A 14,337-nucleotide genomic window follows, 5' to 3' on the forward strand; every position below is an offset into this window, starting at 1 on the left:
GGCAATTTTCTCCCTCATCAGCTCCAACCACCACACCTGCCCTCCTGACCAAGATGACTGCCATTCAGGGGACAGGGTTGCACGGGACTTGGCTCAGAAGAAGACTGATGGAGACCGACAAACTCTCCATCTTTGCCTACTGCAGCCCCCAGGCAGGCTTTCCTCCCCTGTAACCAGCTCTGCCCATATGCCATCTCCACCTGCCCCCACTGCAGCTGTTTCAACAACCAAGACTTGTATAAATTCCAGCTGTGAATAAATGATTCAACAACCTGAGAGGCAACAGGAGTTCTGGGGGGAAAACTGTGTTGAAACAGCCTGGCTCATGCTCCCAAAAGGGTCTGTCACAGGTGATAAAACGAGGGCTTACTCACCAGCACGCCCGTCAGTGCCAGGAGAACATCTGGAAGGCTGGCCTGGAACCAGACCTGGAATCTGTCGAGAGAACATCAGCCATGATTTATTTCTACCCCGTGCAAACTAAAACATAAATACAGCATCTTGGGTGATGGAGCAGACCGTCCAACCCTGGGCCCGTGTGATTTGCCCCTGCATGGATGATTCATTCGGAACCAAAAAAGGTCGTCACTGGGCAGGTAATGTGGCTTTACTTTTTCTTAGCCTGGAGACTTGCTTTTGATGTTAAACAACAGATCTCAGAGGGTGGCTCTCTCATGCAGAAGCTGCTGGAATCCTTAGGTTTCTGCCGAACTGACTTAGCACCACCCCTGCCCTCCCCTTGCTCTGAGTCTACACGCTGTGCGCCGTGCAAACAGGAGACACGGTGTAAGCATGTTTACGTGTCACGGCCGTGAGGAGGGCCCCGAGGCACACACACCTCCACCAGCTAGAGAGGCGAGTACACCCTCCCAGCCCGTGCTGATGGCCGGCTGCCAGCACAAACAGCTCTCTCTCATTGTATGACGGTTCCTAAGTAAGACGCCCCAAAGTTGATGAGGAAATTAAAAACAAAACAAGATGCAGTTTTTAAAAAACTGAAAAGTTATGAAAATCTAAGACCTTTACTGTCTTCCCCAGCAGCAGCTAAACAAAGAAAAAATAAAATAGCGCGGGGGATGGTTACCCATACTGCCACTGGCGGCCCGGGAGGGCTCTACTTTGTTACTGTGTTTCTCCTCCCTCCCCCTCCCTCTCTCCCTCTCTTTCTCTCTCATTTAATCAACACATGTCTGCCAGGCAGTTCCTATCAGGCACTGATTAGGGGAAGAAACCTCACCGCATAGCAGACTCGCTTGCTGGGAGAGTTACTGTTCTAAGTATGTTACTGCTTCCAAGCTCATTGAGGGCCGGGTCGCCCCCTTCGCCTAGAGGGACTGGAACGGGAGTGGCTGACCACGGTCCCTGAAGACATCAGCTGTCCTACGCAGTGAATCTTGTGATGCTCAGTTGGTCTAGCCTCCCGTGTGCCGGTGCCGCACGTTTTGGAAGATCAGACAGTTCAACAAAGGTTGAAGAAGAAATGTCAATTTCTGGAAACAAAAATTACCTTTCTTCCAGAGCCAAGTCTGTGAGCAGTCCCATGGCTGAGTTGGCCTTCTTATCTGAGAAATCAAGAAACGACACAAGGGCTTCCAACAACCTGCAAAAATCCATAACACCCTCAGGGTGGGCTGACCTCCAGCCGACAGCATCCCCAACAAGGAGGCTTCGCATGGAGGCCAGGAAGGCGTCAGCACCTGAGTGAAATAAGCTGAAAGGGCCTTACCATGCCCACCAGGAAGCCCAGCCCCTGCCCACTCCAATGAGGCAGACACCCTCCCGTGGGAATGGCTCTACCACTTTACGTGAGGGCCCAGGGGAATTAACAGTTTGAACCAAAGTTCACTGATTATCAGATGCTGACTTGGAAGGAATCTCTGGTGCCTCTGCCCTGGGACTCTGGCTTGGCCAAGTTGAATCACACAAATGACATCTAAATGGCACCCTTACTAATCTGCTGGTGACTAAGTGGGAAGGCCCCCTAATGAAGTGGGGGATGGAATCAAGATTTAACGAGATTTTGACAGGTTGCTGAATATATCAGATGAAATTTCAGAGAGTTAAACTCAAAGTCTTTCACTTAGAGCTGGAAATTCTGTTTAAGTAACAGAATTGGGAGACCTGGTTTATACCTGACTCATGTGAAAAAAACTTACAAGTTTTTAGCCAGTGGCAAACCTGGTATACGAGCAAACAGTCCGGTGCAGCTGCCGAAAAGCTAATGCAGTCTCAGGCTGCCTTAACAGACTGACCGGCACCAGGACAATGAGAGCAGAAGGCATTTGTCCATCCAGCAAACCCACACCAAGCACCTACAGCGTGCTGAGTGTCGTGCTCAGTGCTGGGACACAGTACTGAGCTCCTGTCTCGTACAGGGACGTGTGTCAGATGATAGGTTAGAAACAGACACATATCAAGTGGGCACAGAGTCCCCCCGGCAAGAGCTGTGGGAGGATGGAGATGAGGGTGACATTTCCGCATCACTTGAAAGTGCAGCATTGGCTACGTGTCCCTTTGTCCGTTCAGTCAACAACACTTACTGGCATTACGTGCCAGGTGACGTGGTAGGCTCTGGAGCCACAGGGATGAAGCAAGACAAGGCCCCAGCTCCAAGGAGCTTGTAGGCCAGCGTCAGGCACGTGGGGACAGGAGCAGAGCATCTGAGGCAGAGCACACAGCCGTCTCAAAGGTGATGAGGCATAAATCGCAGAGGCACACTTGGGGACTGCTAGCGGTTCCTCACAGCTAGTGCTTAGGGAGCGGGGAGGACAGAGAGCTGCGAGGCTGGGGAGCTGGGCAGAGCCAGCCTGGGTCACGGCGGGCCTTCTGGAATGTGTGTACTTTCCCCTGTTAGCCTGTGTCCCGAGTGTGGGCAGTGGACGACTTGCTTGGTGGGGGTGTATGGGGAGGGCTGAAGGCTCTTGAGCCCCTCTCAGTCTCTGAGCTAGAGGAGGCCCCAGGAAGCTGTATTCTAATAAAGCCCCCAGGTGACTCCTAAGCGCTATATTTCTCAGAAATTCAAGAACTAGTCTTAGAGGCAGTAGAGTAATTACGGCATTTTAAGCAGGAAAGTAACAGGACAGATGTGCATTTGGGACAAATCCCTTTGGTGGTGTGCTGCAGGTGGATCAGAGCAGGTAGTACAGGAACCAGGGAATCCAACGGGGGGAGAACCGGGGTTTTCCAGACAATAAAGGTTAAGGGACTGCGCTGAGACGGGGCAGAGTAAGAGGCACAGTTGAGAAGAAAGAGGCCTCACAATGACCTAGAAGTAATGATGGGAGACGGTGCAGGAGAGCCAGAGGAAATGAATCCAGGAGATGCGGAGGAGATAGGACTGACAAGTACCATTTTCTCAGGGATGTGGGCAGGAGCCAACCAGGGAGCTCTCAGGATTCTGGCCTAGGTGACGGGGTGGATGGAAATGCTATCTGTGAAGACAGAAAATTCAGCTAGAGGCTCTGGTTTGAAGAACCGCTTTTGAAACGCTAAGTTTATGATACTTGTGACGTTGCGATGAAGGTGCCGAGTTGCAGAAGGATGTTTCCTTGTAACATGTGAGAGGGAGACTTAGACATGATAATTAGGGCCATGGATAAGAAGAGGGCCAAGGGTAGGATCTTGCGGTCCCTGACGTGGAAAGATGACAGCATAAAGGGGGCTTGCAAAGGGAGCCGAGAAGGAACAGCAGGGAGTGGGAGTAGGGCCAGGAAGAATGATATCATTAGGACCAGATGCCATCAGGCTGTAACAGGAGATAAAGACAGAAAAGAGCCCATCAAACTGGGCTCTTAGATTCAGGAGTACAGCCTCCAGTCACCCACATTTATGTACTGGGTTTATTTAGCAGCTTGTTCTGGGAGGGGTCTGGAAGTCGAACTACCTGAGGAACGGTTGAGGAAACCAGGATGCTTGACCTGGAAAACATTGATGTCTTCAGACATGTCAAACACTGGGATGTGGGAGAGTTGCATTCTATCCTGCCTGCCTCTACCACAGAAGCTGGAACCATCTTCCCCACCAGGGTGGCATGTGACACAATTCTGACCAAAGAGAAACAAAAGCAGTAGCTCCTCTTGATAAAAGGGACAGACCCAGTTGGTACTAACCTGTCTTAAAGAGGGATGTGATGCTTGGAGTTGCAGCAGCCTTGTGTGACCATGAGGGAAAGGTCAAGAGAAGGACAGAGACGTTAACCCTGCCATCGTTAAACCACCAAACCAGCTGTTACCATCTTTAGTCTTTTTGTTATGTGAGAAAAACAAGACCAGTTCTCTTGGCCAAGTAATCTGTCAAATGCAGCAGAAAAAATTTTACCTAGCATACGGGTATCACGTCTCTGAAGCTTCACCATAAGTCTGTGATACAGATGAGATACCAGGCACTTCAAGACTAAGCAGCTTTCCTGGGTCACACAAGTAGAAAGAGACAAGCAGGGGATGTGGGCTCCTGACTGCTTGAATCTAAAACCCCAGAGCTTTTCACAAAGGGATACTGGCCCTCACTCGGCTCCTGTCCTTGCACATTTGTCCCTTCCCTTTCTCATTTGGGGAGGAATGTGAGGGTCATGGAACCTGTGTGCAGCCCTGTCCTGTTTCAGACTATCTCATTTCATTTCAGAGAACATGTTCCATCTCTTTCTGGTTTAACTGGAGATGGACATTAACGAGAAGAGTGGGCACACAGGTAACAAACTGAGGTTTCTTTGACTGTCTAAGGAAAGTAGGCAGGACTACACAAGATGATCACAAATGTCAAGACACTGGAAAAGTTCAAATGAAACTCAAGCAATTCAAAGATAGCTGGGGAGAAAGCTTATGATAACTATAGCTACATTTACTCAAAGAGACCAAAACCAAATGAAAAAACATATGATGAAGGTATTGAGGAAATGACTGCAGAGTCATTTGAAATGTGAAATGCGCTTTTGAGGATTTAACTCTGCTAACGATCCGTTTGCCTGTGTAGGTTGAGCTTTGGGGGCTGCCAAGGCCTTTCCTGTGAGCCATGGGGCTGCTGAGCTGGGCTGAGAAGGGGAGAGTCACAGCCAAGGCTTATCCTGTCCTCAGCGCACATGGACTTCCTCACTGACATGGGACCAGCCCCAGAGGCCTCGCTGTGGTCCAAGAAGGTGTGACACAGCTTCATATTTGATTGCTTTCCTTTTGGGGAACAGAGAGTAGGAGAGAGGCTCCAAGGCCTGGGACACAGCTGGCTGAGATGCCCCGAGTCACTAGCTGCACTTTCTCCTGCCCCATCTGTGAAACGGGGTAATGACACTTATCTTGCCTCCCTCCCAATGACATGATAGTGAACAGAATCGGAAGCCAACTTCTGTTTTTAGGTTACATAGGAAGCATTTATAAAGCAAAGGTAGAATCACTGCTACTATTTCTTTTCGGTTGAACCACATGAAATTGCCAACGTGCAGCCTTTTGTGACATAAAAAGCGGCAATTTCACATATTCGAACTAATAATCTTTCGAAGGAAAAGCACTCGGCAGAATCACTGTGCTTCAGCCATTTTAAAAAAAAGTTTACTTAGGAAAGAGAAGCATTCCATTCCTATCACCTTAAGCCTCGGAAAGACCTACATGTAACAGTATTTGAAATGTGTTTTATTTACTTATACCCTACCTTGCTCCAGAAAGGGTTTAAGGATATGCAAAATCGGATAGTATTACCTAAAACAGGAATAAATGAAGAAAAGTAAGGACAGGAACAGGGTAGAGCCAGGACTGAGGTTAAAAGGGCAGAAACAAATAGCCTATTTTACAGTTGGGTTCCCAGTTGCTGGTTTTGGAAGTGCTGCCATATTTACAAGGTCTGCAATGTCTGTGAGATGGAAACAGGCTCAGGAGAAGTGACACTGTCCATGGTACCAAGTTCAGACAGGTGTGTCCTGAAGGTCCTCATGAGGGAGTGTTCTTCTCAAAGGCTTCTCTTCAGAAAGTCTGTTTCTGATCCTTAATCTGGTAGGCTGGTACCTCTCCCGTCAGAGATATGAGACAGGAGCCAGGCAGGTGTTAATGTGGCAGGTAAGGACTGAGATGTTGCCGGGAAGCTCCCACCCACAGCGCAGAGCCTTACCCGGTCAGGTCAAGGTGGCCCATGATCAGGCTCCGTCCATTCTCCGTCTGGGCGAGCTGCAGCAGCAGGGCCAGAGTCTGCTGCCGGATGTTCAGGACCCTGGAGGCCAAGAGGGAGGGCAGCAGCTGGCCCATGTCGGGGCGCAGCACAAGTAGGCGCTGGTTCTCCTCTGCAAAACACAGGGCACGTCCGTCTAGCGCAGACCATGACAGCAGTCACACCAGTTCTGTCTCCCCACATCTCAATGGGAAACCCAACTCTTCCCCATGCATTTGAGAGGCAGGATAATGAAGGGTAAGAGCATGGATTCTAGAACCAGACTGCAGGGTCTGAATGACCAAGAAACGACCTTAGCCGAGTCATCAACCCCCGTGCTTCTTATCAGTGGGACGAGGAAGGCGACCAACATAACAGAGTTATCGTGAGGATCAAGTGAGTTAATACGTGATGGTGCGGAGAACAGGGGCTGGCACACATACATTAGCTATTACCACTATTCTGGCCAGAGGCCTCTCAGCGTACGGTGTTCAGAAATGTGAGGAAAGGAAAAGAAATCAGCTAAACGGTGGAAGAGCTTTAGACCATCTATTTTCATATAATGGCCAAAGCAACTATTTGAGTTTTTTCTAGAAAACTAGAACGATCACATGAGAACATTAATTAATAAAGAATGCTCCCCTTCCTAGACCATGAGCTATTTCCAGGGCGGTGGCATCAGATTTGCCCGCACCCCACTTTCGTCTGGTGCATTTTCTAACGAGGTACGTGAATTTGAGAGCAGGCAGAGGTACAGGCTGGGGTATGAGGCTAAGCTATGAAACAGAGCAGAGTTTGTTTAGTTTACATAAAAATGAAAAGTAGCTCAGTGCAAACAATTCAAATAACACAACGTGTATACAGCTGAAAATGAAAGTCCTCTTCTCTCGTCCGTATCCCCTCCAGGTAAGCCCTTTCCCTAAGGGGGCTAGTATTCACCCTTCTTATGAACAATGTTAAAATATGATACATCCTACCCTGAAACTGGCTTTGCTCTCTCAGTCAGCACTATATCACAGACATATTTCCACGTCTTTACTTTTAAGCATTCCTTTGTCCTTTTTAAAAACTGCCCTGTATTTACTGAATTGGATATACCAAGATTTCATTGATCTGAGATACAGCATGTATGTCACAGGCTGTGTCCGACAGTATTTTTCCAGATACTAAAGAAAGATGTGACCCCAAGGTTCACAGAAACCAAAGTGGGCTGCAGGGTGAGGAAGTTGGGCTGCACGGAGGGAAGCATGTCCAATTCATACTGAGGAAACGCCCGGTCACCAAGCCTGCCTCCCTAACCCTTGGGCAGGGCGATTTGCAAAAACACTGCTCGGAGCCGGTGCAGTGATCTACAAGTAGCAGGGCACCTTGGTTAGGATATTAGTCTGAACGTAATTCCCTGCAGGGAAGAGTCCCCCTGATTCTCTAGAACTTAAGAATTCTAGAATTTAACATGATTCCTCCACCCTACTAAATCAGGAAGAAAATCGTATTACCTCATATTCAGCATTTAATCGTTTACAAGCTGCATTTACAAGCTCTCTCGACAGCTCCCCACAGAAGCCTGTGCATGGCACACACAGCTATCACTCTTCCCATTTTCACTGTTTCGTGTCCAAAGTCAAACATTTTCCCCTCATTAAAAAAAAAATACAATTGTTTTAAAAAATGAGGGAAATACCTAAAATTTTTATTGAGGTCACTAAAGTGATAAGATTGTACAAAAACTCAGTGAACCCCAGAAGAGGCTAATATGCAAAAAAGGAAGAGTTACGGTAAATAACTCCCCATAGCGTGTTACTGTCCCAATATTATGCATTAATTAATCAGTGTCACAAGAGGCCGGCGGGGATGGTTGTAAATCTCATGATGCTGAAACCGGTACTGTGGTCAGCAAAAAGGGAGCACTATTTTTCAGCAGACAGAAAAGGAAAAACTCTGCCTGCCTCACTGCCAGTGCACGAGCTGAAATCACTAGTCTGCAAAGAGCCAGGGCAAGTGCCCAGGTGATGAGGCCACGCATGATGCTGACCGTGACCTTGCCCACTGAGGAGACGGCTGCGAGGTTGCCGGAGACACGACTGCAGCGCAGGTCTCGCTTCTGATCCATATGCTTTTCCAGGGGAGGGTCTAGACCGCCATCTCCAGGGCCTGTCCTAGAGGAACAATCCTGCCTGCCCACACCCCCGCCCTGTAGCCCTCCCATTACCAGCGCATTAACGATGATCGATGGTTATTCCCTGGCTTACCGTTCTCACTGCACACCGCTTGCCAGAGCCTGAGAACAGACACGCATACTGTCTCTTCCACTGCATCTTTTCCTGCTGTGGAAAAGCACCTACAATGGGCAAGGGAGAGCAATATTAAAACTGCAAATCAGTCTTGATCTTCCTTTCAGTTGGTTTTATTTCACCTCCAGACTCCTCAAATGTGGGTTTAAGAAAGTCACTTCCTAATCCAGAGCCGCAGGTCACCAGGACCAAAAGGGACTGCTAGGACCTCAGCTGAGAGCTCCAGGACAAGGATGCAGCCGAGGAAGCTGGGTCTACACAGAGGGAGGGTGGTGAGCCAGGGGGCGGGGCGTTGGCTGCAGCAGGATCAATGAACTGTGATGGGCCAGCAGACCACTTAGGGTTCGTGAGCCTCATCACACACACAAACGTGTGCCGGTGACTCCGACCCACACCAGTGTCCTAAGCCATGGGAACTGCACCAGAACAGTTGAAATACAAAATAAATTTAGCAAACTACCTCCTGCCATAGGGGTCTTTCTTCAGATACAATGATAGATGAGATCAGCCAGGAACCAGCTGATCTCATTTCCTGTTATGATCAGCAAAGTCCAAAAGAGGACAAGAACAAAGAGCAATCTTGCAAAAACTGGTGGGAAACCAGCAAGAGTGGCCATCTCTCTGACTCTGAAGTGCTTGGAGGAACCCTGGGAAGTTTTCCTAACCCAGTATTGACTGAAGGTAGTACCACCCAGTGATCACGCTGCCTGTGTGATGAGTGTCTGATTTCATGAGAAATGGTTGTCTTTCCTTGCTTTGATGCCAGGCTGTCTTCACAAACATCCCTACCTTCTTATGACCTCATTCTCACTGATGATACTGAATCCATTGTGTGTTCTGAATAAAGTTCGTTCCGTGCCTGAAACAAGTTCAGAGAAAACCGTGTCATCAGACTCCTGAACGGTCTGGCTGATGTCTAACTGTCACAGAGCCAGATGATAACAGAAACCCAATATGGAATGTCTAGATCACACAATCCACAGTCCTGTTCAGAGAAGGAGAGCTGAGCCCGGGGAGCCCCAAGAGTGATCTGACAACTCATCATTCTGTAATCTCTAGAGAGTCTCCAGGAGCCGCTTAACCTCCTAGAAGAACAGGCATATCCATCTGTTCTTAATAAATGTTTATTTCAGAGCTGTTTCCAGGCTCTAGAGAGGAACCTATAATCTCCAAGAAACTACTGCAGGGGTGTTTGAGCACCCTCCACTGTACACTGAGGGAAATCAGACTCCATCCATTTGTACAAACATCATTCTGTCACTGAGTAACAACACTGGTTTCAGCCCTGGGATCAGTAATTACAGAAACTATAAAACAGAGCACTGTGGCTCTCGTTAGCAGGAGCACAGCCGATGTTTGCTCTGAAACTGTTTCTACATCCTAAGCAGCCATTAAGTGTAACTGGGATGAACGTTACAGTTTATCCTACAAAATTCTGTCTTCCGTTCCTCTATGGTTGGGGGGAAATTTGTGGGGCTGGTACAGGGTGTTGGTGGTGTATACGGGGTCTGTGTGGGGTATGCAAAGGGTGTGCGGGTATGTGCAGCATGTGGGGAACACCCGTGAGGGGTGAATGTGTGTGGTGTGCTTGTATGTGATATAAGCATATATGGTATATTTGTCCCACACGCGTGGTGTGTGTGTGTGTGTGTGTGATGTATGTGATATAAGTATACATGATAGTGAGCACATGCTGTGTGTGTGTGTTGTGAGTATATATGGAGTGTGTGCCGTCTGTGTGTTTTGTGTCGTATTGTGTGGTGTTTACAGCATGTGTGTCATGTGTCAGCATGCTCTGAGGAGGGGATGGAGCTGGGATGGGTTATGTTTCTTAAGCACCCCCTCTAGCACCTACATTATAGTAGACCTTCAATCAATATTGGTGGAAGGAAGGGAGGAACGGATTCTTTGCCTCGTGAGGACAGACCTCTAAACTCTGTCCCCTTATACTGACAATATTCATGAGACCACACACATCGCTGGCTTACAGTCCTTCATCATGTCAGTCAGGATTTCAATCCCCCCTGCATAGAACAAGGGGATCTGATCAGGCTTGGAAAGAATTTCCAGAAGATTCTTGGTCGTCACGGCCGTATTCGTGCCTGAATCCAGTGCTTCCTGGGCTTCCTTCTCTTGAAGGTCTGCTTTCTCCCGAAGATCTACCTGATTCAGGTAGTCTAGCAAAACAAGAAGGAAAACACAACAAAACCCTAACAATCAACATGTCCACACATGGAGCAACCTGTTTTTGAGGATGGGAGGCTGAAAGGCAGAAAGCATTAAAATAATTCAGACTCATCTTCAGCAAGGAAAATTTTAGGAGGCGTGTACAGTTTCTACCAGGAATCTTAAAACATCTTGGGAATTATTCAAGGACAACACTGTTCCTTGCCTAGAAGGCTTGGAGGGAGGATGGTGGAGAAAAGGAGGAAGGCCAAGAACAGAGGAAGAGGAGCAAGGCTGGGCTGTTATGAGAGGATGTGATTGTGCAGGGCTGGGCGTGGCTGTGCTTGCGGCCAAGTGCAGAGAAGGCATGGAGGACACCCCAGGACCGGGGCACAGAGGGGAGGTGCAATTTGAACAAGGACATCGGCAGGAAGTCTCACCTTTCACCTGTGTCTGCAGCTGGGGGTTTATTTCTAAGATCTTCTGATAACACTCTCTAGACTGGAAGAAAGAAACAAGGTCTTGAAGAGTGGTTAGGGGCGAACGGTGATTATAAGAAAGGCACAGGGTATCATTATCTCCTCCCAGCCTCCCCCGCTACCCGCGTCGGAGGCGGGCATGGGGAACGCAGCATGCATTTGACATTTTGTTTAGGCTTCTTTGGTTCTGTGGGGCAACAGGTATTATTTCAAATTTTATTTTAAAAAATAGTGTTGTCAGATACAGCCTGTGATGGAAAATATCCAGTCCTCAATTCTCGTGGCTCATGTCTGGCTGGGATAAGAATAATCATAAGGTAAATGCAAAATTCAGATATGATATTTGCACTGAGAAAGAACAGGAGGCTACCTGTCAGATATGCTCACAGGGAATAAGGAAATAAATGAAGCTAGAAACACTGTTGACAGAGACTTGGGAACAGGAAGCGAGAACTGCCTATTTAAACGTACAGGCTGCAAAGAGCTGGTAAGGGGTCTGTTCACTGGCCATGGAAGAGTCAACTAGAACACTTGAGCGTGAGAGGCTCACTGAGGACACTGTTAGATAGAAAGTTTCTGGAAAAGAAAGATTCTTGTTAATGGGGCATGATGATGGGTTTAGGGCAGTACAGTCCTCAGGGCTATCAATGCGACCAGTCACTGAAAGAAAAGGCTCAGAAAAAAAACCCAAAAAAACAAAAAACAAAGAAACATTCTGAGATAGCTTAAAAGCTCAAGGCTCATCTAGAAGATTAGGATTAAGAAATGAACTGAAGAAAAAGCATCACATTAAAACAGAGAATAGTGTTGCAGGATATCAAACATGGTAACTGTAATAGACTGCATGTTTGCATCCCCCCAAAATTCAGATGTTGAAAGCTAACCCCCAACGCGATGTATCTGGAGGTGGGGACTTTGGGAGGTGATTAAGTCATGAGGGTAGAGCCCTCATGAGTTGATTAGTGCCCTATTAAAGAGACCCAAGAGAGCTCCCTCACCCCTGCTGGCTGTCTATGAACTAGGAAGCAGGTCCTCACCAGACACTGAATTTGCTGGCACCTTGATCTTGGATTTCCTAGCCTCCAGAACTAGGAAATTGGATTTCCTAGCCTCCAAAAGAAATAAACCTTTGTTGTATAAACCACCCGATCTATGGTATTATGTTATAGCAGCCCAAAAGGTCTAAGAGAGTAACCCTGTATCCAACTTCTTTTTAACCCTAGCTCTAATCTATCAGCAATTCTTGTTGGCTTCACTGTCAGTATATAAGCAGAACCCCAGCACTTCTCACCACCTTCATCATCACCAACGTGGTCCAAGCCATCATCATCTCTCACTTGGATAATTTGTTGCAATAGCCTTCTGACTGGTTCTCTCTTCTTACATGTCAAGATATATTCTCAATACAGCAGAGTGATCCTTTAAAACATGAGTCAGATCATTTCTCTCCTTTACTCAAAACACTCTGATGGCTCCCAGCTCACTCAAAATAAAAGCCAAGGTCCTTCCAAAAACCTGTAGGGCCCTAGGGGATCAGTCCCCCACGTATCCCCCCCAACCTGCTCACCTCATCTCCTCTCACTCCCCTCCTTGCTCACTCCATTCTAGCTAGCCCTCTATCTGGACCACTCTTCCACTGTATAATATCTCCACATGGCTTGCTCACTTCACTCCTTCCCTTCCTCCAGAGAAGCCCTCCCTGACCACTCTCTGTAAAACCAATCTCACCTTCACCACTTCCTGATTTAGTTTTCTCAGTAACACTTATTGCTACCTAACATACTACACATCTACTTATTTGGCTTCTATCTTGGGACAAGTCGCCCCTACCACAAGAATGTGAGTTCCCTTAAGTCAAGGATTTTGTCTTGTTTGCTACTGTATTCCTGTTGCCTAGGACAGTGCTTGGAACATAGAAGCATGCATTAAATATGTGCTGAGTGAATTAATTAACTGAATGAATGAATAAGTAAATGGAACTTGGTGGAGGGGGGAGATTAATATTTTCCTTTTTACTTCTCTATTATTTGACCTTATTACAATAAGTCTGTATTACTTTTAGAATTAAAATCCACAAAGAATAATTTTTTAAAATGTACAACGGGGGCAATTTCTTTTTAAAAATAATATATCTTGTAAATGGAAAGATATCTCATGTTCATGGACTGGAAGCCTTAATATTGTTAAGATGGCAATAATCCCCAGGTTGATCTACAGATTCAATGCAATCTCCATCAAAATTCCATCTGGCTGAGTGATATTCCATTGTATAAATGTGCCACATCTTCTTTATCCATTCATCTGTCGATGGACCCTTAGGTTGCGTCCATGTCTTGGCTATGGTAAATAGTGCTGCAATGAACAATGGGGTGCATGTATCTTTTTGAATTAGAGTTTTCTCTGGATATATACCTAGGAGTGGGATTGCTGGATCATATGGTAGCTCTATTTTTAGTTTTTTTAAGGAGCCTCCATACTGTTGTCCAATTTACATCCAACAGTGTAGGACGGTTCCTTTTTTCTCCACACCCTCTCCAGCATTTATTATTTATATTACTCAGCCATAAAAAAGAATGAAATAATTCCATTTGCAGCAACATGGATGGACCTAGAGGTTATCATACTAAGTGAAGTAAGCCAGACAGAGAAAGACAAATATCATATGATATTGCTTATATGTAAAATCTAAAAAAAATGATACAAATGAACTTATATACAAAACAGAAATAGATCCAAAGACACAGAAAACAAACTTATGGTTACCAAAGGGGAAAGGGGGAAGAGGGATACATTAGGAGTTTGGGATCAACATATACTCACTACTATATATAAAATGGATAACCAACAAGGACCTACTGTATAGCACAGGGAACTATTCAATATTTTGTAACAACCTATAAGGGAAAAGAATCTGAAAAAATAGGTATATATATATGTATAACTGAATCACTTAGCTGTACACCTGAAACTAACACAACATTGTAAATCGACTATACTTCAATTAAAAAAAATTCCACCTGGCTTCTTTGCAGAAATTGACAAAGCAGATCCTGAAATCTGTATGGTAATTCCAGTAACCCAGAATAGCTAAAACAATCTTGAAAAAGCAGAACAAAGTTAGAAGACTCACACTTCCCAATTTCAAAATTTACTACAAGCTGTAAGAATCAAGACAATGTGGCATAGGTATAAGAGTAGACATAAACAAATGGAATAAAATTGAGAGTCCAGAAATAAACCTATGCATTTATGATCAATTGATCTTTGACAAGGGT

The 14,337-nt window shown here is 46.4% G+C and overlaps 1 protein-coding gene across 2 annotated transcripts in view; it reads right to left on the reverse strand.

Moving 5' to 3' along the window:
- Window positions 1–14,337, reverse strand: part of TTC12 (tetratricopeptide repeat domain 12) — a 46,423-nt gene that overhangs the window by 13,149 nt on the left and 18,937 nt on the right. For both annotated transcript variants that reach the window (XM_082661175.1, XM_082661174.1), the window contains 7 exons: window positions 11,024–11,084; window positions 10,406–10,594; window positions 9,207–9,276; window positions 8,376–8,464; window positions 6,091–6,259; window positions 1,508–1,600; window positions 375–435 (listed from right to left, as the gene is read on the reverse strand). In XM_082661175.1, the coding sequence (XP_082517301.1) occupies window positions 375–435; window positions 1,508–1,600; window positions 6,091–6,259; window positions 8,376–8,464; window positions 9,207–9,276; window positions 10,406–10,594; window positions 11,024–11,084 (732 nt within the window). The remainder of the gene's footprint in view (window positions 1–374; window positions 436–1,507; window positions 1,601–6,090; window positions 6,260–8,375; window positions 8,465–9,206; window positions 9,277–10,405; window positions 10,595–11,023; window positions 11,085–14,337) is intronic.

Source organism: Grampus griseus, assembly GCF_964374135.1.
Source record: "Grampus griseus genome assembly, chromosome: 8".
Taxonomy (NCBI): Eukaryota; Metazoa; Chordata; class Mammalia; order Artiodactyla; family Delphinidae; genus Grampus; species Grampus griseus.